The following is a 24939-nucleotide window of genomic DNA, read 5'->3' on the forward strand; positions in this document are numbered from 1 at the left end:
AAAAAAACGGATTTATCTCTGTGCGGAATACAAGGACACGATTGTGTACCGCATGGAAATAAGTCAGTGAGAAATCACTGATGTGTGAGCAGACCTATTGATTTTAATGGGTCTGCGTATGTCTGTGATTCTGGTACGTATAAAAACTGTCACATACGTACCAGAATCACTGATATGTGAAGGGGCCTAATAATGTGGAACATCCTTCCCAAATAGGTTTCCTACAATTGGGTTCACCTGGCATACTAATTATTTGAGAATGATTTCAGTGATCCAACAACCATCTAAGGGGTACTTTGCACGCTGCGACATCGCAAGCCGATGCTGCGATGCCGGGCGTCATAGTCCCCGCCCCCGTCGCAGCTGCGATATCCTTGTGATAGCTGCCGTAGCGAACATTATCACTACGGCAGCTTCACATGGACTCGCCTGTCCTGGGACGTCGCTCTGGCCGGCGACCCGCCTCCTTATTAAGGGGGCGGGTCGTGCGGCGTCACAGCGACGTCACATGGCAGGCGGCCAATAGGAGCGGAGGGGCGGAGATGAGCGGGATGTAAACATCCCGCCCACCTCCTTCCTTCCGCATATCCTACGGAAGCCGCGGTGACGCCGGTAGATGTTCCTCGCTCCTGCGACTTCACAGCGATGTGTGCTGCCGCAGTAGTGAGGAACAACATCGGACCGTCGCGTCAGCGTAATTATGGATTACGCTGACGCTGCATCGATGATACGATTACGACGCTTTTGCGCTCGTTAATCGTATCATCGAACCTTTACACAATACGATGTCGCATGCGATGCCGGAAGTGCGTAATTTTCAATTTGACCCCACCGACATCGCACCTGCGATGTTGTAGTGTGCAAAGCCCGCCTAAGGGTTTATTTGAAAACCCAAAAAAACTAAATCTTTATGTCACTTAAATCCAATTTGCATTATAATTTGGAATGTGGTGTAAATCTTAACACTGTGATCTTCAAACTGACAACTCTGAAATATCAGCAGATCATTTCCAGCTGTAGTCTCGCCTAAACCGGAAAACTGGAATCAAAATATGACACAAAGGTGTAGCACTGACATATATATGCCTACAGCTATATTATACCCATATAGTTTTTAGGATAAAGAAGACATAGAAAGAACAGGGCAAGACTCTCAAAATACCTGCAGAAGGTGCAATAGATACTCGTTAATAGAATTGATGAGATTGGTGCTGGACAGAGACATTCCTTCTGGAAGGTTTACAGCTTTAAACACAATGTTTGCCCCTTCCGACTGATGAGAAAGACTGACTTCCTTTTCAAGGTGTGTTATCTAGGAAAGAACAATATGAGACATTGTAGCCACATTATGTATATATTTTTGCAAACTAAAACAGGGGAATTCATAGGAACAGAGATTTAACATGTCAATCTTGATCAAAACACTATTGGAGTAAGACTTGCCATTTATTGGTAAATCCGCGGCCAATGCTCGATACTTCCTCATGCTAAGCACTTACAAATAGTTTTAAAGGGTCAATGTAAAAAACAAAAAAAAGTCTAAACTATTGGTTATGCAAAAACGTGAAGAATTTTTTAAAGCCTGAAAATTGCCATATGACTTTTAACGAATTCCTGTATGTATGATATGTTTGCCGTGAATAAGTAATAGTATCATGGTTCTTGGTTAAAATAGTACAAACTATAAAAAACACAAAGCTATTTTAGAAATTAAAATAAAAAAACATCTTCATTCTTTTAAGAATTTCTACAGATTCCCCTCCTGTGTATTTTTCCATAAAATAAAACAAAAATACACTACTTTGGTTTCCTTAGAAAGTCTGAAACAAACATTTTTAGACCCCTTGATTCAAAGGGTATAGACTAGCTGAGCCACTTATGACCCATCCTTGGGATAGGATCAGATCGCACGGGTCTGTCACCTGAGGCCACAGCTCTTAGTCACAAAAAAGAGACCATATATGTGAAATCAGAGGACACTACAAAGTGTACGGATTTGTGGGGTTCTGGCTTAGTGCAACATGTACTTACGGTAGCTCTAGGTAACACCTGCTTGGTGGGAGTGTTGAGTGCAAGACCCCAACCACGTTCACAATGATAGGTCCTCAATAGAGTTGAGCGGACTGACAATAATCTGGGTCCGGCAGATTAGTCGCGGGTTGGCAAAAAAGTCCGGATCCGATCCGGATTTCGGACGTACATAAGTCAATGGTGAGCGGATCCGGGACCGAGAGAGAGAGAGAGAAAACGAGAGAGAGAGAGAGAGAACGAGAGAACAAGAGAGAGAGAGAGAAGGAGAGAGAGAGAGAGAGAGAGAGAGAACGAGAGAGAGAGAGAGAACGAGAGAGAGAGAGAGAACGAGAGAGAGAGAGAACGAGAGAGAGAACGAGAGAGAGAACGAGAGAGAGAGAGAACGAGAGAGAGAACGAGAGAGAGAACGAGAGAGAGAACGAGAGAGAGAACGAGAGAGAGAACGAGAGAGAGAACGAGAGAGAGAACGAGAGAGAGAGAGAACGAGAGAGAGAGAGAACGAGAGAGAGAGAGAGAACGAGAGAGAGAGAGAAGAAAAAAAAAAAAAAAACGAATCCGGATTGTGCAGCCGGATACCCGGGTCCGGGTTGGACCCGGATCAGACGCTGAAACCGCGCGGATCCGGATTTTTAAAGTTCGGGTCCGCTCAACACTAGTCCTCAATATCTCGGTACTGGAGACTCCTTTTAGACATTACAACTGATTTTATTATGGCATACTAACCGCTTGGTGTACACATACCTTCTCATTAGCCTTTGCTACTAGGTTTGACATATGTGCAGCTTCCTTCCTTGATCCTTTCAGCTCTTGCCTTAATTCTTCATTTCTACCAGTGAGTTGATCAACTTGAGCTTTCAGATGTACACCTACATCAAATATGCCACTAGTATTCTTCATTTCAAAAGCCTAAAAAAATTGAATTTGCTGTCAAATCAAACACTACTTGTACTTTTCTCAGTCAAAAGTCTTTACTTAAAAACTTATTAGAAATCATTCACATGTAAAATGTCTTTGTAAAGGGTCTGTCAGGGTCAATTTTTATTCTTATATTCCATTTAAGAACTAAGAGGCTGGTAGTTGCTAACTACCTGCATTTTCTACACAGTGCCAGCTCAAAACGGTCACAGACAGCTAAAACAGTCACAGACCGCTCCTGCCAGCATTTCTGCTGCTTCTTGTTAACAGAACAGTACTTTTTTTTCCGGGCAGCTCTGTCCACGGGGCGTGACTGCTGACCTAACGCTGACTGACAGCAGACTCCCTGCTCTTGGGAAACAGTGAGCCAGCTGTCAATCAGCAAGATGTCAGCAGTCACGGACCACATAAGGCCTCATTCACACGCCTGTGCAAAACAAACACGTTTTAAATGGTCTATGGTGTGGGTTCGTATGTGTGTCCGTGTGTGTTAAGTGTGTGATGCCAGTGTGCTATACGTGTGACATCCGCATACCACACGGACAGCATGAACATGTATACTCACCTGTCCTGGCACTGCTGTCTCCAGGCCCGTGGAGCAGTGAATATTCATGAGCAGGCCCAGAAGCAAGTGACAGCAGCGCCAGAGACAGCAACACCGGAAACAGATGAGCAAAGAAAAGAGAATTTTGTTTACTTACCGTAAATTCTTTTTCTTATAGTTCCGTATTGGGAGACCCAGACCATGGGTGTTTAGCTTCTACCTCCGGAGGACACACAAAGTACTACACTTAAAAGTGTAGCTCCTCCCCCTGAGCTTATACACCCCCTGGTGAGCAGACCCAGCCAATTTAGTGCAAAAGCTGAAGGAGAATAGCCACCCACAAGTAGAACAGAGCAAAAGCCGGAACAACCGGAGACTCTGTCCACAACAACAGCCGGTGCTAACACGCGGAACAAGAAAATTGCCAACAGGCAACAGGGAGGGTGCTGGGTCTCCCAATACGGAACTATAAGAAAAAGAATTTACGGTAAGTAAACAAAATTCTCTTTTTCTTTATCGTTCCTAACTAAGCCTAACTTCACAAGTGGGCGACAGCCGCTTGAAGGATGCGTCTGCCCAAGCTCGCATCTGCCGAAGCATGAGCATGCACTTGGTAGTGCTTCTCTTTTTCTTTATCATTCCTTTGAGAGACCCAGACCATGGGACGTTCCAAAGCAGTCCCTGGGTGGGAAATAAACCGAAAAAAGGCAAGAACTAGGCAGAACCTAACTTCACAAATGGGCGACAGCCGCCTGAAGGATGCGTCTGCCCAAGCTCGCATCTGCCGAAGCAAGAAAATGCACTTGGTAGTGCTTCGAAAAGGTATGCAGGCTAGTCCAAGTGGCAGCCTGACAGACTTGTTGAGCCGTAGCCTGGTGCCTGAAAGCCTAAGAGGCACCAACAGCTCTGGTCGAATGTGCCTTGATCCCCGGCGGGGGAGGCACCTGAGAACTCTGGTAGGCGTCCGAAATGGTCGATCTAATCCAACGGGCCAAGGTCGGCTTAGAAGCAGAGAGGCCCTTGCGCCGACCTGTGGTTAGCACAAAAAGAGAAGTGCACCGCCTAAGAGCAGCGGTGCGAGACACATAGATCCGGAGCGCACGCACCAGATCCAGAGTATGCAGCGCTTTTTCAAAGCGATGAACAGAAGCCGGACAAAAGGAAGGTAGGTTAATGTCCTGGTTAAGGTGGAAAGGAGAGACCACCTTAGGAAGAAAATCCGGAGTCGGACGGAGAACCACCTTGTCTTGATGAAAAACTAAAAAAGGTGACTCCGAAGAGAGCGCGGCCAAATCAGAGACTCTCCTGAGGGACGTTATGGCCACCAGAAAAACCACTTTCTGTGAAAGACGATGCAAAGAGACCTCCCTAAGAGGCTCAAAAGGGGGTTTTTGCAAAACCGTGATAACTAAATTAAGGTCCCAGGGATCCAAGGGCCGCCGGTAAGGCGGAATGATGTGAGACGCGCCTTGCATGAAGGTGCGGACCTGAGCCAGCCGAGCAAGACGCCGCTGGAACAGAACTGACAGAGCTGAGACTTGTCCCTTGAGAGAGCTGAGGGACAGTCCTAGTTGCAGACCGGACTGTAGAAAAGACAGAAGGGTCGGCAAGGAGAATGGCCAAGGAGGATGGTCAGTAGAGCGACACCAGGACAGGAAAATTTTCCAAGTCCTGTGATAGATCTTAGCGGAGGAAGACTTACGGGCCCGAGTCATAGTGGAGATGACTTCAGGAGGGATACCAGAAGTCGTCAAAATCCAGGACTCAAGAGCCACGCCGTCAATTTGAGAGCCGCAGAATTCAGGCGGAAAAACGGACCTTGTGAGAGTACGTCTGGACGGTCCGGGAGATGCCACGGCATCTCTACGGACAGATGGAGCAGGTCTGGATACCAAGCTCGCCTGGGCCAGTCCGGTGCAATGAGGATGACTCGACAGCCCTGCATTTTGATCTTGCGCAGAACTCTGGGCAAGAGAGCTAGAGGGGGAAACAGGTAGGACAGACGAAACTGGGACCAGTCTTGAACCAGTGCGTCCGCGGCGAATGCCTGAGGGTCGTGGGAGCGAGCCACGTAAACGGGAACCTTGTTGTTGTGACGGGATGCCATTAGGTCCACGTCCGGAGTGCCCCATTTGCGGCAGATTGACTGAAACACTGCCGGGTGCAGGGACCATTCGCCACCGTACATGGTTTGACGGCTGAGATAATCTGCCTCCCAGTTTTCCACGCCTGGGATGTGGACTGCGGATATGGTGGACTTGGAGTCCTCCACCCATTGAAGGATGCGTTGTACTTCCAACATCGCCAGGCGGCTGTGTGTCCCGCCTTAGTGATTGATGTAGGCAACCGCTGTCGCGTTGTCTGACTGGACTCGAATGTGCCTGCCCGCCAACAGGTGTTGAAAAGCTAGGAGAGCTAGAAGCACGGCTCTGGTTTCCAGCACATTGATTGAAAGGGCTGACTCGGACGGAGTCCAAGTGCCCTGCGCTCTGTGGTGGAGATATACCGCTCCCCAGCCGGATAAACTGGCATCCGTGGTGAGAATCACCCAGGACGGGGCCAGGAAGGAGCGCCCCTGGGACAGGGAGAGGGGCCGAAGCCACAACTGAAGAGAGCTCCTGGTTTGTGGCGACAGAGTCACTAACCTGTGTAAGGAGGAGGGCCGCTTGTCCCAACAGCGGAGAATGTCCAGCTGCAGGGGGCGCAGATGGAACTGGGCAAAGGGAACAGCCTCCATGGACGCCACCATTTGACCCAGCACCTGCATCAGACGCCTGAGGGTATAACGGCGGGGCCTCAGCAGAGAGCGCACCGCTAGCTGGAGGGACTGCTGTTTGACTAAGGGCAACTTCACAAGTGCCGTCAAGGTCTCGAACTGCATCCCTAGGTACGTAAGACTCTGGGTCGGAGTCAGATTGGATTTGGGCAGATTGACCAGCCACCCGAATTGAGCTAGAGTGGAGAGAGTGAGCGAGACACTCCGCTGACAGTCTGCGCTGGATGAAGCCTTGACTAGAAGGTCGTCCAGGCAAGAAATCACTGCCAACCCCTGGAGGTGCAGAACTGCAATCACTGCTGCCATGACCTTGGTGAATACCCGAGGGGCCGTGGCCAACCCGAAGGGGAGAGCCACGAATTGGAAGTGATCTTCTCCTACTGCAAAACGTAGCCAACGCTGGTGTGACACTGCAATTGGCACATGCAGATAGGCATCTCTGATGTCGATGGATGCCAGGAAATCCCCTTGGGACATAGAGGCAATGACCGATCGCAGAGACTCCATGCGAAAGCGCAGCACCTGAACATGCTTGTTGAGAAGCTTCAGATCCAGGATGGGCCGGAAGGTACCGTCCTTTTTGGGAACTAGGAAGAGATTTGAGTAGAAACCTCTGAACCGTTCCCGGGCGGGAAATGGTACAATTACTCCGTTTGCCTGCAAGGATGCCACGGCCTGTGAGAAGGCGGTGGCCTTAGAGCAGGGGGGAGTTGAGAGAAAAAATCTGTTTGGCGGACTGGAAGAGAATTCTATCCTGTAGCCGTGGGAGATGATATCTCTCACCCACTGATCGGAGACGTGTTGAAACCAAGCGTCGCCAAAGTGGGAGAGCCTGCCACCGACTAAGGACGTTGCTGGGGCGGGCAGATAGTCACGAGGAGGCTGCCTTAGTGGCAGCAGCTCCTGCGGTCTTCTGTGGACGCGCTTTTGTGCGCCAGTTGGATTTCTGGTCCTTGGCTGAGTTAGCGGACGAGGCCGAGGGCTTAGAGGACGACCAGTTGGAGGAACGAAAGGAGCGAAACCTCGACTGATTCCTACCCTGGACAGGTTTCCTGGCTTTAGTTTGAGGCATGGAAGTGCTCTTCCCGCCAGTAGCTTCCTTAATAATTTCATCCAGCTGTTCTCCGAACAGCCGGGACCCAGCAAAAGGGAGCCCAGCAAGGTACTTCTTTGAAGAAGCATCTGCCTTCCACTCTCGAAGCCACAAGATTCTGCGGATAGCGAGGGAATTAGCCGAAGCCACAGCAGTGCGGTGAGAGGCCTCCAGCATGGCAGACATGGCATAGGATGAAAAGGCCGAAGCTTGGGAAGTTAAGGCATCCATTTCGGGCATAGATTCCCTGGTGAGGGAATGCATCTCCTCTAGAGAAGCAGAGATGGCCTTGAGAGCCCACACTGCTGCAAAAGTCGGAGAAAACGCGGCCCCCGCCGCTTCGTACACGGATTTGGCCAGAAGGTCAATCTGGCGGTCAGTGGAATCCTTAAGGGAAGTGCCATCAGCCACCGACACAACGGTCCGGGCTGCGAGCCTAGACACCGGAGGGTCTACCTTTGGGGACTGAGCCCACTCCTTGACCACCTCAGGAGGAAAGGGAAAACGATCATCAGAACCACGCTTTGGGAAGCGCTTGTCAGGACAGGCCCTGGGCTTGGTCACAGCGGCCTGAAAACTGGAGTGGTTAAAGAACACACTCTTTGCTCTCTTAGGCAAGGTAAACTGGTGCTTTTCTGCCAGAGAGGGTTGCTCCTCTGATACTGGCGGATTGAGATCCAGTACAGAATTAATAGAAGCAATCAAGTCACTAAGATCTGAGTCACCTTCGGACAGATCAATGGGGCACATGGAGTTAGCCTCCGAGCCCCCTGTAAAGGCATCCTCCTCATCCAGCGAGTCAGCTCTGGAATCAGAGCCATGGGAGGAGGAGGGAGAGGGAACCCTGCGTCTCTTCTTAGGAGGACGGGGTCTGGGCCCTGATGATGAATCCTCTGTGAGCTCCGGTCCTGAGAGAGCCCTAGCAGCAGAGGAACCCTGTGAGGGGGGCTGATGCATATTCAGCAAAGTTCTGGACAGAAGTCCCATGGACTCAGCAAAAGACTGGGAGATAGACCTAGAAAAGGATTCTACCCAAGCCGGGGGTTCAGCCACAGGAGCAGGAGCAGCCTGAGAGACCACTGGGGGTGAGACTCCAGGCTGTGGCACCGCCAAGTTAGAGCAGGCATCACAATGTGGGAAGGTGCTCGGTTCAGGTGGCAGGAGCTTACATGCGGCGCATACAGCATAAAGCTTTGGGGCCTTGCTCCTCGTGTGAGACATGCTGCTGGAGTGGGGGCTCTGCCAGAGAATGAACCCCAGAGAGTATATACAGAGGTCCACAACCGGAGACCGGTTGTGGCTTACCAGACCGCTGGAGCGGTGTTGTGTGCCCTCCAGATCCCGAAGCTCGGACCCCCAAGCACAGCACCTCAGCAGAGATGCTGCAGACCAGCGCTGCAATGACTGATCGCAGAGAGAATGCTGAGAAAATGGCCGCCGGAGCGAAGAGAGGGGGCGGGACTTGCTTGAGGAGCGGGATCTGAAGGGCCATAGAGACCTACAGGGGAGGGGACACACACTGCAGTGGGGAGTGTCTCTCCCCTGTACAGAACGGCCGCCGGGAGGAGCCGAGCCTGTCCCTCTGCATGAGTGACATGCGAGGGCAGTGGAACAGAAACTAGGCCTCCGGCGCAGCCGGGGCCTAAATTTGAGGGGCGCGGCCGACGCGCAGGCACCATCGGCGCGGTTCTCAGGCGGCAGCTAGAGAACCTTCCGGAAATGTCAGTAAAAACAATAAGAACACTCTACTCTAACAATAAAGTACAGGGACCCCGAAATCTAAACGTCTCAGGTACTTAGCTGCTGAGACGCAGGGCCAAGTCCCTGCGGATGAGTGCTCCGGTCCAGCAGGGTCCTGAAGGGCTGCGGATGGAGACCGGTGTCCTGCCAAGCATGGAGACCGTGCTGGCTCCCACTTCAAGCCAGAGCCCAGGAGGGATGGTGAAGGAGCACGGCATGTAAAGGCGACAGCCTAGGAATCAACCTTACAACACCGCCGACACAGTGGGGTGAGAAGGGACATGCCGGGGGTCCAGACGTGGACCCCATTCTTCAATCTCGTTCCAAAAGGAAAAAATCATATGAGAATGCATGTGTGGATGTATGCCTCCTGAACACAAAGCGATAAACTGGCTGGGTCTGCTCACCAGGGGGTGTATAAGCTCAGGGGGAGGAGCTACACTTTTAAGTGTAGTACTTTGTGTGTCCTCCGGAGGTAGAAGCTAAACACCCATGGTCTGGGTCTCCCAAAGGAACGACAAAGAAATATAATTTTATTTCAAAGACGTTTTTTCTCTGGTACGTGTCACACTGATCACATCAGTGTGTAGTCCATGTGACACCCATGCTGCCGGAGAAAAACTAACATGTCCGCGTTTAGAGCACACAGACATATGTGTGCTGCACAAGGATACACAATCCATGTCAAAACACGGACATGTGTGTAGACTCATTGATTTTAATGGTTCTACGTGTGTCCGTGTCTCCGGTACCTGTGACAAAAACTGTCACACGTACTGGAAACATGAACGTGTGTAAGAGGTCTAAGGGAAGCTGCTGCCAAGTCGTCGTTAGCGGAAGCCACAGAATCGCTGGCAGGAGCAGTCACTGACCACACTGTGCGGTCAGAGATCTGTACTGAGCAAAACAAGCAGGTAGTCAGTAACTACTGACCTGCAAGTACTTAAAGCCAAAGTAAAAACATAATATAGTCCAGGACAACTTTGTTAAGTTCAACCAAATTTAACACTGGAGGTCTAAGCAAACAATGTTAGGGTTTCATTGTCTCATATGGATGTTGTAAGGTCAGAACACCCATATCATTTTCTAGCAGAAGCCACTGTATATAAACATAGTTATATTAAAATCCTAATGTAGATAATATTTAACTTTCTGATCATGTCTCCCGCTGCTGTCTGTATCTTGGCCCTCCTCACTTCTGATGTGTCTTCCTATGTTACATCTATGGGTATAGCTGAGAGACATTCCCTCTTGTCAGGGTTCAGTTTCTCCTCATGATCAGTGAAGAGGAGATAAAGCATGTCCCGCTATATGTAACGTCCGGTTTAGTCAGAATTTTCTTGGCAAGGAAGTAGACTTCATTTATTTTCAGGAGCACACTGCTATCCATCTTGAGGTGGTGCAGGCTTGACTGACAGTTCGGATGTGCGCTCTCCAATGCTGCTTGCCTCTGTGGTATCAAAGGAGCATAGTGGCATTGACGTTGGCCAGGAATGGGAGTTAATAATGCACTACAGTGATCTGACCAACCATCAATGCAGTGCTTACAAGCTGAAAAGAAAAAAGCTTGTAAGCACTGCAAGTGCTCAGACTCCTATTTCTCATATATACTCACATGAACCAGTCTCTCCAGACTTGGAATGATTAGAGTTGCTTCACTCCCCTTAATATTGGAGTCTTTTTGAGAATCCTTAATGGCTTGAAGGATTTCTCCCATTCCTTGCTGTAACTGTTTATTTTCTTCAGATAGTCCCTTTACTGAGAGAAAAAAAACCATTTAATAAGCAAGTCATTTCCTGATGTAAACTCAGGTCAGTGGGTAAAGAAAGGCCAAGAACATTAGTCTGCAAGCAGTTTGTTCTTTTTTCATTTAGCTATATTGAACAATTAATTACAGATGAATACAGAGACCAGAGCTAATTCACAGCACCAATGTCGACTTTAATTTACAGGAACATTGGTATAGTATATCACACGGCCATTGCCAATTTTGTGTGCTGTAAAGGGAATCTGTCAGCAGGTTTTTGCTACCACATCTGAGAGCAGAATGATGTAGGTAAAGAGATTCTGAATCCAACGGTATACCACTTAGATTACTGAGTGCAGCTGTTCAGTCACAATCAGAATTTTTAGCTTTAGTCATGTAGCAGAGTCCAGAGAGCTGCCACTGCCCCCACCAGGCTCTCTATAGCAATTGTACATGGACAGTGAGATGTCCGTGTGACTTTGTAGACCCAGCAATGATAAGGGTCCTGCTGCTTAAACAAACATACAAAAAAAACAACAAATCAGACAGCAACAAGACAGGCAGTCCTGAATTTTCTGTGTTAACCGTTGCAGCATGGTGGCTTCAGCTTACATAGCAAAAACCTTCTGACAGATTCACTTTAAAGGAAACCTGTCATGTAGAAAAATGCTATTAACATGTAGATATGGGGTTAATCTGCACATTAATAGCTTTCTGAAGCCAAGCGGCTACACGCTCAAAGCTTGGCTACAGGGAGGAAATGAACTTTCTTCCTCCTCGGCAGCCTTGGGCTTTCAGTCATAGGGGTGTGGCCAACAAGGTTGCCGGAAGGAGTAGTTAATTTTCTATCAGTAGAGGGGTTTAATGTGCAGGCGCTGGCCAGCTTCAAAATGCAGATTAATCCCATACCTGCAGGTAAATAGCATTTTGTTTTTTTTTGGTTTTTTTTTTTACATGAAAGGTTCTCCTTAACTTTCAGTCATCATCAGCCAACAGGTCCAACACAACGCGGTTACGACAGCTTGGTAATGCTGGAGATTACCTGAAGAATACTTGGAGAAATATGAGGACGACCACTTACATTTAGACTTTAATTCCGCTAAAACTGTTCGGCTTCGTTCTAGGTCTCTCTCCTTGTCATTCAATTGTCTTGACAAATGTTCATTCTTGAAATACAACATAGTTTTAAAAATTAGGGGGAATACAAAATCTGAGATTATTTTTCTTTTTTTCTTTAAAAACACACAAATTAACCACTTTAAGGCTGGACATATTCAAGATATAAAGTATATTCTTCACTAATGTAATTGTAGGCATATAACTAGGGTAAGCAATTCCTTCCTAATCAGTATGGGTATAATGGTTTAAAGTGGATTGGAAAAAAACAACAAAAATGTCACTATAAATTCCTAAATACCTTGACAAATGTTTAAGGGAGTCATTCAATAAAGAATAAAAAGGGCTGCTGCTTCCCTACACTGAGAGAAACCTGTTCTATAATGTTAGGCAGCTCAGCCCCCTTCCATCATGTGTAGGAAGATGTGCTCGTACTGGATAGTCTAACACTGAATCTATCAAGAGTGCTGAGGTAATAAGAGGCTGCTCACACTGCTGTTCACCTTGTCATTCTGATCTAATACAGAGATATCAGGGGCATACAACTAAGAAGAAGCGGTTCCTCACACTGCTGTCCACCATGTTGTTCTGATCTAAAGGCCACGTCACACTAAGCAACATCGCTAGCAACATCGCTGCTAAGGAACAACTTTTGTGACGTAGCAGCGATGTTGCTAGGGATGTTGCTGTGTGTGACATCCAGCAACAACCTGGCCCCTGCTGTGAGGTCGCTGGTTGTTGCTGAATGTCCTGGGCCATTTTTTAGTTGTTGCTCTCCCGCTGTGAAGCGCACATCCCTGTGTGTGACAGCGAGAGAGCAACAACTGAATGTGCAGGCAGCAGGAGCCAGCTTCTGCGGACACTGGTAACCACGGTAAACATCGGGTAACCAAGAAGCCCTTGCCTTGGTTACCCAATATTTACCTTCGTTACCAGCGTCCCTGCTCTCACGCTGTCAGTGTCGGTTCCCTGCTCTCTGCACACGTAGCCACAGTACACATCGGGTAATTAACCCGATGTGTACTGTGGCTAGGAGTGCAGGGAACAGGGAGCCGGCACTGGCAGTGTGAGAGCGGGGACGCTGGTAATGAAGGTAAATATCGGGTAACCAAGGTAAGGGCTTCTTGGTTACCCGATGTTTACCGTGGTTACCAGCGTCCGCAAAAGCCGGCTCCTGCTGCCTGCACACGTAGCAGAGTACACATCGGGTAATTAACCCGATGTGTACTGTGGCTAGGTGTGCAGGGAGCCAGCGCTAAGCGGTGTGCGCTGGTAACCAAGGTAAATATCGGGTTGGTTACCCGATATTTACCTTAGTTACCAAGCGCAGCATCGCTTCCACGCGGCGCTGTTGGCTAGTCACTGGTTGTTGGTGAGATCTGCCTGTGTGACAGCTCACCAGCAACCTGTGTAGCGACGCTCCAGCGATCCCTGCCAGGTCAGGTTGCTGGTGGGATCGCTGGAGCGTCGCTTAGTATGACATCTCACCAGCGACCTCCTAGCAACTTACCAGCGATCCCTATCAAGTTGTATCGTTGTTGGGATCGCTGGTAAGTTGTTTAGTGTGACTGGGCCTTAATACAGACAGAAACATCAGGGGCATACAACTAAAAAGAAGCGGCTCCTCACACTGCTATCCACCATGTTGTTCTGATCTAATACAGAGACATCAGGGGCATACAACTAAGAAGAATCGGCTCCTCACACTGCTGTCCACCATGTTGTTCTGATCTAATACAGAGACATCAGGGGCATACAAATAAGAAGAAGCGGTTCCTCACACTGCTGTCCACCTTGTCATTCTGATCTAATACAGAGACATTAGGGGCATACAACTAAGAAGAAGCGGTTTCTCACACTGCTGTCCACCATGTTGTTCTGATCTAATACAGAGACATCAGGGGCATACAACTAAGAAGAAGCGGTTCCTCACACTGCTGTCCACCATGTTGTTCTGATCTAATACAGAGACATCAGGGGCATACAACTAAGAAGAAGTGGTTCCTCACACTGCTGTCCACCATGTTGTTCTGATCTAATACAGAGACATCAGGGGCATACAACTAAGAAGAAGCGGTTCCTCACACTGCTGTCCACCTTGCCATTCTGATCTAATACAGAGACATCTGGGGCATACAACTAAAAAGAAGAGGTTCCTCACACTGCTGTCAACCTTGTCATTCTGACCTATACAGAGACATCAGGGGCATACAACTAAGAAGAAGCGGTTCCTCACACTGCTGTCCACCATGTTGTTCTGATCTAATACAGAGACATCAGGGGCATACAAATAAGAAGCGGTTCCTCACACTGCTGTCCACCTTGTCATTCTAATCTAATACAGAGACATCAGGGGCATACAACTAAGAAGAAGCGGTTTCTCACACTGCTGTCCACCATGTTGTTCTGATCTAATACAGAGACATCAGGGGCATACAACTAAGAAGAAGTGGCTCCTCACACTGCTGTCCACCATGTTGTTCTGATCTAATACAGAGACATCAGGGGCATACAACTAAGAAGAAGCGGTTCCTCACACTGCTGTCCACCTTGCCATTCTGATCTAATACAGAGACATCTGGGGCATACAACTAAAAAGAAGAGGTTCCTCACACTGCTGTCCACCTTGTCATTCTGACCTATACAGAGACATCAGGGGCATACAACTAAGAAGAAGCGGTTCCTCACACTGCTGTCCACCATGTTGTTCTGATCTAATACAGAGACATCAGGGGCATACAAATAAGAAGCGGTTCCTCACACTGCTGTCCACCTTGTCATTCTGATCTAATACAGAGACATCAGGGGCATACAACTAAGAAGAAGCGGTTTCTCACACTGCTGTCCACCATGTTGTTCTGATCTAATACAGAGACATCAGGGGCATACAACTAAGAAGAAGCGGCTCCTCACACTGCTGTCCACCATGTTGTTCTGATCTAATACAGAGACATCAGGGGCATACAACTAAGAAGAAGCGGTTCCTCACACTGCTGTCCACCTTGCCATTCTGATATAATACAGAGACATCTGGGGCATACAACTAAAAAGAAGGAGGTTCCTCACACTGCTGTCCACCTTGTCATTCTGACCTATACAGAGACATCAGGGGCATACAACTAAGAAGAAGTGGTTCCTCACACTGCTGTCCACCATGTTGTTCTGATCTAATACAGAGACATCAGGGGCATACAAATAAGAAGCGGTTCCTCACACTGCTGTCCACCTTGTCATTCTGATCTAATACAGAGACATCAGGGGCATACAACTAAGAAGAAGCGGTTTCTCACACTGCTGTCCACCATGTTGTTCTGATCTAATACAGAGACATCAGGGGCATACAACTAAGAAGAAGCGGCTCCTCACACTGCTGTCCACCATGTTGTTCTGATCTAATACAGAGACATCAGGGGCATACAACTAAGAAGAAGCGGTTCCTCACACTGCTGTCCACCTTGCCATTCTGATCTAATACAGAGACATCTGGGGCATACAACTAAAAAGAAGAGGTTCCTCACACTGCTGTCCACCTTGTCATTCTGACCTATACAGAGACATCAGGGGCATACAACTAAGAAGAAGCGGTTCCTCACACTGCTGTCCACCATGTTGTTCTGATCTAATACAGAGACATCAGGGGCATACAAATAAGAAGCGGTTCCTCACACTGCTGTCCACCTTGTCATTCTGATCTAATACAGAGACATCAGGGGCATACAACTAAGAAGAAGCGGTTTCTCACACTGCTGTCCACCATGTTGTTCTGATCTAATACAGAGACATCAGGGGCATACAACTAAGAAGAAGCGGTTCCTCACACTGCTGTCCACCTTGCCATTCTGATCTAATACAGAGACATCTGGGGCATACAACTAAAAAGAAGAGGTTCCTCACACTGCTGTCCACCTTGTCATTCTGACCTATACAGAGACATCAGGGGCATACAACTAAGAAGAAGCGGTTCCTCACACTGCTGTCCACCATGTTGTTCTGATCTAATACAGAGACATCAGGGGCATACAAATAAGAAGCGGTTCCTCACACTGCTGTCCACCTTGTCATTCTGATCTAATACAGAGACATCAGGGGCATACAACTAAGAAGAAGCGGTTTCTCACACTGCTGTCCACCATGTTGTTCTGATCTAATACAGAGACATCAGGGGCATACAACTAAGAAGAAGCGGCTCCTCACACTGCTGTCCACCATGTTGTTCTGATCTAATACAGAGAAATCAGGGGCATACAACTAAGAAGAAGCGGCTCCTCACACTGCTGTCCACCATGTTGTTCTGATCTAATACAGAGACATCAGGGGCATACAAATAAGAAGAAGCGGTTCCTCACACTGCTGTCCACCTTGTCATTCTGATCTAATACAGAGACATCAGGGGCATACAACTAAGAAGAAGCGGTTTCTCACACTGATGTCCACCTTGTAATTCTGATCTAATACAGAGACATCAGGGGCATACAACTAAAAATAAGCGGTTCCTCACACTGCTGTCCACCATGTTGTTCTGATCTAATACAGAGACATCAGGGGCATACAACTAAGAAGAAGCGGTTCCTCACACTGCTGTCCACCTTGCCATTCTGATCTAATACAGAGACATCAGGGGCATACAACTAAGAAGAAGCGGTTTCTCACACTGCTGTCCACCATGTTGTTCTGATCTAATACAGAGACATCAGGGGCATACAACTAAGAAGAAGCGGCTCCTCACACTGCTGTCCACCATGTTGTTCTGATCTAATACAGAGACATCAGGGGCATACAACTAAGAAAAAGCGGTTCCTCACACTGCTGTCCACCTTGCCATTCTGATCTAATACAGAGACATCTGGGGCATACAACTAAAAAGAAGAGGTTCCTCACACTGCTGTCCACCTTGTCATTCTGACCTATACAGAGACATCAGGGGCATACAACTAAGAAGAAGCGGTTCCTCACACTGCTGTCCACCATGTTGTTCTGATCTAATACAGAGACATCAGGGGCATACAAATAAGAAGCGGTTCCTCACACTGCTGTCCACCTTGTCATTCTGATCTAATACAGAGACATCAGGGGCATACAACTAAGAAGAAGCGGTTTCTCACACTGCTGTCCACCATGTTGTTCTGATCTAATACAGAGACATCAGGGGCATACAACTAAGAAGAAGCGGCTCCTCACACTGCTGTCCACCATGTTGTTCTGATCTAATACAGAGAAATCAGGGGCATACAACTAAGAAGAAGCGGCTCCTCACACTGCTGTCCACCATGTTGTTCTGATCTAATACAGAGACATCAGGGGCATACAAATAAGAAGAAGCGGTTCCTCACACTGCTGTCCACCTTGTCATTCTGATCTAATACAGAGACATCAGGGGCATACAACTAAGAAGAAGCGGTTTCTCACACTGATGTCCACCTTGTAATTCTGATCTAATACAGAGACATCAGGGGCATACAACTAAAAATAAGCGGTTCCTCACACTGCTGTCCACCATGTTGTTCTGATCTAATACAGAGACATCAGGGGCATACAACTAAGAAGAAGCGGTTCCTCACACTGCTGTCCACCTTGCCATTCTGATCTAATACAGAGACATCAGGGGCATACAACTAAGAAGAAGCGGTTTCTCACACTGCTGTCCACCATGTTGTTCTGATCTAATACAGAGACATCAGGGGCATACAACTAAGAAGAAGCGGCTCCTCACACTGCTGTCCACCATGTTGTTCTGATCTAATACAGAGACATCAGGGGCATACAACTAAGAAGAAGCGGTTCCTCACACTGCTGTCCACCTTGCCATTCTGATCTAATACAGAGACATCTGGGGCATACAACTAAAAAGAAGAGGTTCCTCACACTGCTGTCCACCTTGTCATTCTGACCTATACAGAGACATCAGGGGCATACAACTAAGAAGAAGCGGTTCCTCACACTGCTGTCCACCATGTTGTTCTGATCTAATACAGAGACATCAGGGGCATACAAATAAGAAGCGGTTCCTCACACTGCTGTCCACCTTGTCATTCTGATCTAATACAGAGACATCAGGGGCATACAACTAAGAAGAAGCGGTTTCTCACACTGCTGTCCACCATGTTGTTCTGATCTAATACAGAGACATCAGGGGCATACAACTAAGAAGAAGCGGCTCCTCACACTGCTGTCCACCATGTTGTTCTGATCTAATACAGAGACATCAGGGGCATACAACTAATAAGAAGCGGTTCCTCACACTGCTGTCCACCTTGCCATTCTGATCTAATACAGAGACATCTGGGGCATACAACTAAAAAGAAGAGGTTCCTCACACTGCTGTCAACCTTGTCATTCTGACCTATACAGAGACATCAGGGGCATACAACTAAGAAGAAGCGGTTCCTCACACTGTTGTCCACCATGTTGTTCTGATCTAATACAGAGACATCAGGGGCATACAACTAAGAAGAAGCGGCTCCTCACACTGCTGTCCACCATGTTGTTCTGATCTAATGAGACACCAGGGACACACAACTAAGAAGAAGCGGTTCCTCACACTGCTGTCCACACTATCTTCCTGATCGAGTACTGCAAATACTAGAGGTGCTAGGGCAAGAATAGGTCAGTCACACTGCTGTCAAACCTTTCTTTGTAATCTAATGCCAGATGTGCAAATGTAAGAAGAGGCCATTCACACTGCTACTTACCTTAGTCTTTCTGATCTAATACTGATATGAGGGGTGCCGAGGTAAGAAGAGCTGTCCGCCCACAATTCTGTCCACCTAGTCTTTCTGATGTAATATTAAAGATACTATGAGTGCTGAAGTAAGGAGATACTGCTCATACTGCTGCTCCCCTTGTATTTCTGATCTAATACTAGAGATACCAGGGTTGCTGAGGTAAGAAGAGGCTGCTCTGACACTTGTGCCAACCCCATGTCTCTGATCTAAAACTGTAGATACCAAATGTGCTGCAGAAAGAGGCTGTTCACACTACTGTCCACAGTTTTTCAGAATGACATTACATTACTGCAGTGGAGCTTACCAATGCACATGCTCACATCCTAACATTATAGGACAGGTTTCCGTTAGTGTAATAGGACAATGGCTATATTAATTCTACAGCAATTACTTCTCTAAAAAAGCAATTGTGATTTACTAATTACAGTAAATGTATTTCAAAATTAAATTATCATGATATTACATTTAGTTAAATATTTTTTATTTCCAGAGAAGCCCTTTAAAATTAAAAAGTGTTTGTCTCAACATAGACAAACCATTTCAAAATGTGACCACCACAGTAATCAACTTATTGTCTTGGGGACTCAGAATATTTTGCGAGGGAATACAGGGCTAGCCAGTGACAGCTGCAGGTGAAGTGTAGTGATATATGGTGGTCAATCACATGAATAACCACCCATGTAATTTCAAGAAACAAAGGATGTCAGAATGACAGCTGATTTTAAGAGTGCGGCTCTCCTTTTTGGTTCATAGATGATGTTTCCAAAAGAGTAATGTCAGTATGTCCTTAGAATACTATAGAGCCAAAAGTGACCAAACGCATTTGAGCACATTATCAAATTCCACAGTCTTGGCCATAGAAACCTATGCCATGAAGCCCCGGGCAAAAACATTTGATGGTGATGATAATGCCAAAGGAGACAGCAGAGCATTGTTGACTTATATACTATATGCCTCAGTACTTAGTGACCCCAATCTGAAACAAGCTCTTTAGAACAAGCCCTTCTTTCTCAAATGTTAGTAAAGGCAAACTACATGGCTAGGGTCCAGATTTTACACACTTGTGGCCATAAGTCAGGAAAAATCCCGTAAATTCAATGACAAAGAAGTGAGTGCCAAATATACTCCAAATAGTGTATGTGCATGCATTCCCCCTGCACATCCCCATCTTGTAAGCTTGCATATCATTTATATAGATATATATAGATTTAAAAAACACAATTTTCAAGAAAATAACTCAAAGAACAAAATGTCAACTAATAATGTTGAGATTTAATTACGTTATTCCTCAAATTAGCAAGTTGAGTACTTAACTCAACTAAACTAGCTTTAATAGGGTCTAAAAGACTTGGCTGTAGGTCATCAGGCCACGAATCTGAGAGGTCATTGACTTCTCCTTGTTCTTCAAAGGTGAGCGGCTGATAAGAGCAAGGAGAGCAGTTTAGGTCTTCTTGTGTAGTACCAGAAGGTGCCAGCGTTCTTATGCGTGGAGTGTTTGACAACTCTTGGGGCCTATTTTGTACAGAATTACTTATATGTTCATGAAATTCTCCCTCCAGATTCTCTCTATATAGTCGATAGCTGGATGATCTACGGTATATTTTTTCGGGTCTAGCCTCATAAGTTTGTCTACATACATTAAAGTTACAAGAGTCTCTTTGACACGTCTGCCTTCTGTCTACAGCCGATACATCAGCTTCCGCCTTAGCTTTTTCGCTATTTCTATTCTCACTGTATATTGCACTTCCATATCTTCTGTTGACCACATGACTACCAGGTCCGAACAGGTTCTCCCTATTGTGTAGTTTGGGTCTGCTCTCCTTATACATTGATGAAACCGAAGGTCTTTGATCAAATCTTGTTGGGTGGACATTTTCTCTTGTATTGATGTCGCTAAGACAAACTTCAATCATTTTAGAAATTTGTGCAGCTAATGATCCTACTTCTGCTCGGGTCTGAAATCCACTTTTTAAGGATTCTGTGGTACATGAAGAGTCCTTTACACCTGGCCTTTCTTTCTGTGTCAAGGAAATATTAAAAATGATACACAGATTACACCACATTATGGAATAGGACACAAGAATCTTGCTAGCAGAAATTCTCTTCACTACCAAACTGTACTAAAGTGAAGGATTCCGTAAAATACCATCTATAATAAAAAAATAACAAAGTCCCCTATTCTACAAAGTGTTTATGCCCAAAAACTGATGTAAAAAAAATGGGAAACGTTGCTAAAGATTTACGCAACGCAAAGTGAGCAAAAAGAAGGGAATTTTGTTACTTACCGTAAATTCCTTTTCTTCTAGCTCCTATTGGGAGACCCAGACGATTGGGTGTATAGCTACTGCCTCCGGAGGCCACACAAAGCATTACACTAAAAAGTGTAAGGCCCCTCCCCTTCTGGCTATACACCCCCAGTGGGATCACTGGCTCACCAGTTTTAGTGCAAAAGCAAGAAGGAGGAAAGCCAATAACTGGTTTAAACAAATTCACTCCGAAGTAACATCGGAGAACTGAAAACCATTCAACATGAACAACATGTGTACCCGAAAACAACCAAAAATCCCGAAGGACAACAGGGCGGGTGCTGGGTCTCCCAATAGGAGCTAGAAGAAAAGGAATTTACGGTAAGTAACAAAATTCCCTTCTTCTTCGGCGCTCCATTGGGAGACCCAGACGATTGGGACGTCCAAAAGCTGTCCCTGGGTGGGTAAAGAAATACCTCATGTTAGAGCTGCAAGACAGCCTTCCCCTACGGGGAGGCAACTGCCGCCTGCAGGACTCTTCTACCTAGGCTGGCGTCCGCCGAAGCATAGGTATGCACCTGATAATGTTTGGTGAAAGTGTGCAGACTCGACCAGGTAGCTGCCTGGCACACCTGTTGAGCCGTAGCCTGGGGCCGTAATGCCCAGGACGCACCCACGGCTCTGGTAGAATGGGCCTTCAGCCCTGATGAAACCGGAAGCCCAGTAGAACGGTAGGCTTCAAGGATTGGTTCCTTGATCCATTGAGCCAGGGTGGATGTTGCAGCCTGCGATCCCTTGCGCTGACCAGTGACAAGGACAAAGAGTGCATCCGAGCGGCGCAGGAGCGCCGTGCGGGAATGTAGATTCTGGGTGCTCTACACCAGATCCAACAATGCAAAGCCATTACATATCGATGAAATGGAGAAAAGGAAGGTAAGGAGATATCCTGATTGTGATAAAAAGGGGATACCACCTTAGGGAGAAACTCTGGGATCGGACGCAGCACTACCTTATCTTGGTGAACACCAGGAAGGGAGCTCTGGATGACCGCGCTGCTAGTTCTGACACTCTCCGAAGAGACGTGACCGCTACCAGAAAGGCCACTTTCTGTGAAAGTTGAGAAAGTGAAAACAACCCTCAGAGGCTCGAAGGGCGGCTCCTAGAGAGCAATTAATACCCTGTGCAGATCCCATGGGTCTGACGGCCTCTTGTACGGAGGGACAATGTGATAATCCCCCTGCAGGAACGTGCGTACCTGAGGAAGTCGTACTAGGCGCTTCTGAAAGAATACCGACAGCGCTGCGACTTGTCCTTTAAGGGAGCCGAGCGACAAACCTTTTCCCAATCCAGATGCAGGAAGGGGGGGAAAAAGGAGACAATGCAAATGGCCAGGGAGACACTCCCTAAGCAGAGCACCAAGAGAAGAATAACCTCCACGTCTTGTGGGAGATTTTGACAGACGTCGGCTTCCTAGCCCGTCTCATGGTGGCAATGACGTCTTGAGATAATCCTGAAGACGCTAGGATCCAGGACTCGATGGCCATACAGTCAGGATCAGGGCCGTAGAATTCAGTGGAAAAAACGGCCCTTGGGACAGTAAGTCTGGCCGGTCTGAGAGTGCCCACGGTTGGCCGACCGTGAGATGCCACAGATCCGGGACCACGACCTCCTCGGTCAGTCTGGGACGACGAGGATGGCGCGGCGGCAAGCGGAGCTGAGCTTGCGTAGCACTCTGGGCAACAGTGCCAGAGTAGGAAACACATAGAGTAGCTGGAACTGCGACCAATCCTGAACTAGGGCGCCTGCCGCCAGAGCTCTTTGCTCGTGAGACCGCGCCATGAAAATCGGGACCTTGTTGTTGTGCCGAGACGCCATTAGGTCGACGTCCGGCATCCTCCAGCGGCTATAGATTTCCTGACACCATACTGGGTGCAGAGGCCATTCCCCTGCGTCCATGCCCAGGCGACTGAGGAAGTCTGCTTCCCAATTTTCTACGCCCGGGATGTGAACTGCGGATATGGTGGATGCTCTGTCCCCCACCCACATCAGAATCCGCCGGATTGCCTGGTAGGCTTGGCGATGCGTGTTCCGCCTTGGTGGGCGATGTCTGCCACCGCTGTGGAATTGTCCGACTGAATTCGGATCTGTTTTCCTTCCAGCCACTGCTGGAAGGCTTGCAGGGCAAGATGCACTGCCCAGATTTCCAGAACATTGATCTGAAGGATGGACTCCTCCGAGAGAGTCCTTGACCGTCTGAGAAGGGAAACGTTCCTTTCTAGGGACGTCGACTCCCCAACCCATTGGCAAAGCATGTCCCATTGAAGTGGACGCAGTGAAACTGCGCGAATATGACTGCCTCTGCATGAGGCGTCTTAAGGGGTGTGACTGGCCTTGAAGGAGAGACTGCACCCCCGTCTGTAGTGAACGCTGCTTGTCCAGCGGAAGCTTCACTATCGCTGAGGGAGTGTGAAACTCCATGCCCAGATATGTCAGCGATTGGGTCGGTGCCCGATGTAACCTTGAAGAGTTGATGATCCACCCGAAACTCTGGAGAGTCTCCAGCGCCACGTTCAGGCTGTGTCGGCATGCCTCTTGAGAGGGTGCCTTGACAAGTGGATCATCCATTAAGGATCACAGAGTGACCCTGAGAGTGCAGGACTGCTCCCACTGCTGCCCTGAACTTGGTGAAAACCCGTAGGGCTGTCGCCAGACCGAAGGGCAGGGCTACGCACTGAAGATGCTCGTCTTCAATAACGAAACGTAGCAAACGCTGGTGCTCTGGAGCAATCGGCACGAGGAGATAAGTATCCTGATGTCTATTGATGCTAGGAAAATCTCCTTGAGACATTGAGGCAATGACGGAGCGGAGGGTTACATCCGGAACCGCCTGGCCTTCACGTGCTTGGTGAGCAGTTTTAGGTCCAGAACGGAACGGAAAAAACCACCCTTTTTTGGCACCTCAATAAGATTGGAGGAAAAAAACGTGTCTTGTTCCTGAAGAGGAACAGGGATTACCACTCCTTCTGCCTGCAGAAGAGCATCGGCTCGGTGGGGGGGGTGGGGGGGAGGAAGTTCTGAAGAATCGAGCCGGAGGACGAGAACAGAGCTCTATCCTGTACACGTGAGACACAATGTCTCTCACCCACCGGTCTGTGACCTGTGGCAGCTAAATGTACCCAGAAGCGGGAGATTCTGCCACCAACCGCGGATGCGGGGAGAGAGAGCTGAAATACATGAGGAGATCGCTTTGGCAGCGGTTCCTCCTGCTGCCTTCCTTGGGCGTGAATGAGCCCGGCCGGAAACTGAGCCCCTCTGAGCCTTTTGAGTCCTTTTAGACGAGTACAATTGGGACTTGCCCGAGCCTGGGAAGGACCAACCTCGACTGTCCCCCCAGGACAGCATTACTAGGGTAAGTCGCAATGCAGACATTGCGAGGTTAAGGGCACCACCTGCGGCACAGATGTACATGTGCTCAAGACCAGCTGCGCAAGACCAGCTGAAATAGGTTAGGGTGCCCATACGGCTGCGAATGCCGGAGCAACCGACACGCTGATAGCTTCACAGACAGATTTCAACCAGAGGTCTATCTGTCTGTCAATGGCATCTTTAAGTGAATTCCCATCTCCCCTGCAACTATGGAACTAGCCGCAAGCCTGGAGATTGGGGGATCCACCTTTGGACCCTGGGTCCAGGGCTGTACCACATCAGGGTAAAGGGATAGCGTGCATCCTTAATACGTTTGGAGAAAACGTTTATCTGGTAGCGTGGTGTTTCTGAACTGCGTCTTTGAAGTCAGCGTGGTCAGAAAAAGTACTCAATCTACGCATGAGTACTGAAAAAGGATTTCTCCTGCTGTGAAGCTGACTCCTCCACTGGGGGAGCTGAGGGAGAAATATGCAACATTCCATTAATGGACGCTATAAGATCCTTCACTATGGCGTCCCCATCCGGTGTATCCGGATTGAGAGCGGTGTCAGGACCAAAGCCCTGATCAGCTACGTCTGCCTCA

At 47.9% G+C, this 24939-nt stretch overlaps 1 protein-coding gene across 5 annotated transcripts in view; it reads right to left on the reverse strand.

Annotated features, from left to right (window-relative positions):
* The window catches only part of CEP290 (centrosomal protein 290), a 451099-nt gene that overhangs the window by 302456 nt on the left and 123704 nt on the right, over positions 1–24939 (reverse strand). For all 5 annotated transcript variants that reach the window (XM_075344782.1, XM_075344781.1, XM_075344784.1 and 2 more), the window contains 4 exons: positions 11928–12012; positions 10715–10857; positions 2773–2937; positions 1163–1312 (listed from right to left, as the gene is read on the reverse strand). In XM_075344782.1, coding sequence (XP_075200897.1) covers positions 1163–1312; positions 2773–2937; positions 10715–10857; positions 11928–12012 — 543 coding nt within the window. The remainder of the gene's footprint in view (positions 1–1162; positions 1313–2772; positions 2938–10714; positions 10858–11927; positions 12013–24939) is intronic.

This window comes from Anomaloglossus baeobatrachus, chromosome 4, assembly GCF_048569485.1.
Source record: "Anomaloglossus baeobatrachus isolate aAnoBae1 chromosome 4, aAnoBae1.hap1, whole genome shotgun sequence".
Classification (NCBI taxonomy): domain Eukaryota; kingdom Metazoa; phylum Chordata; class Amphibia; order Anura; family Aromobatidae; genus Anomaloglossus; species Anomaloglossus baeobatrachus.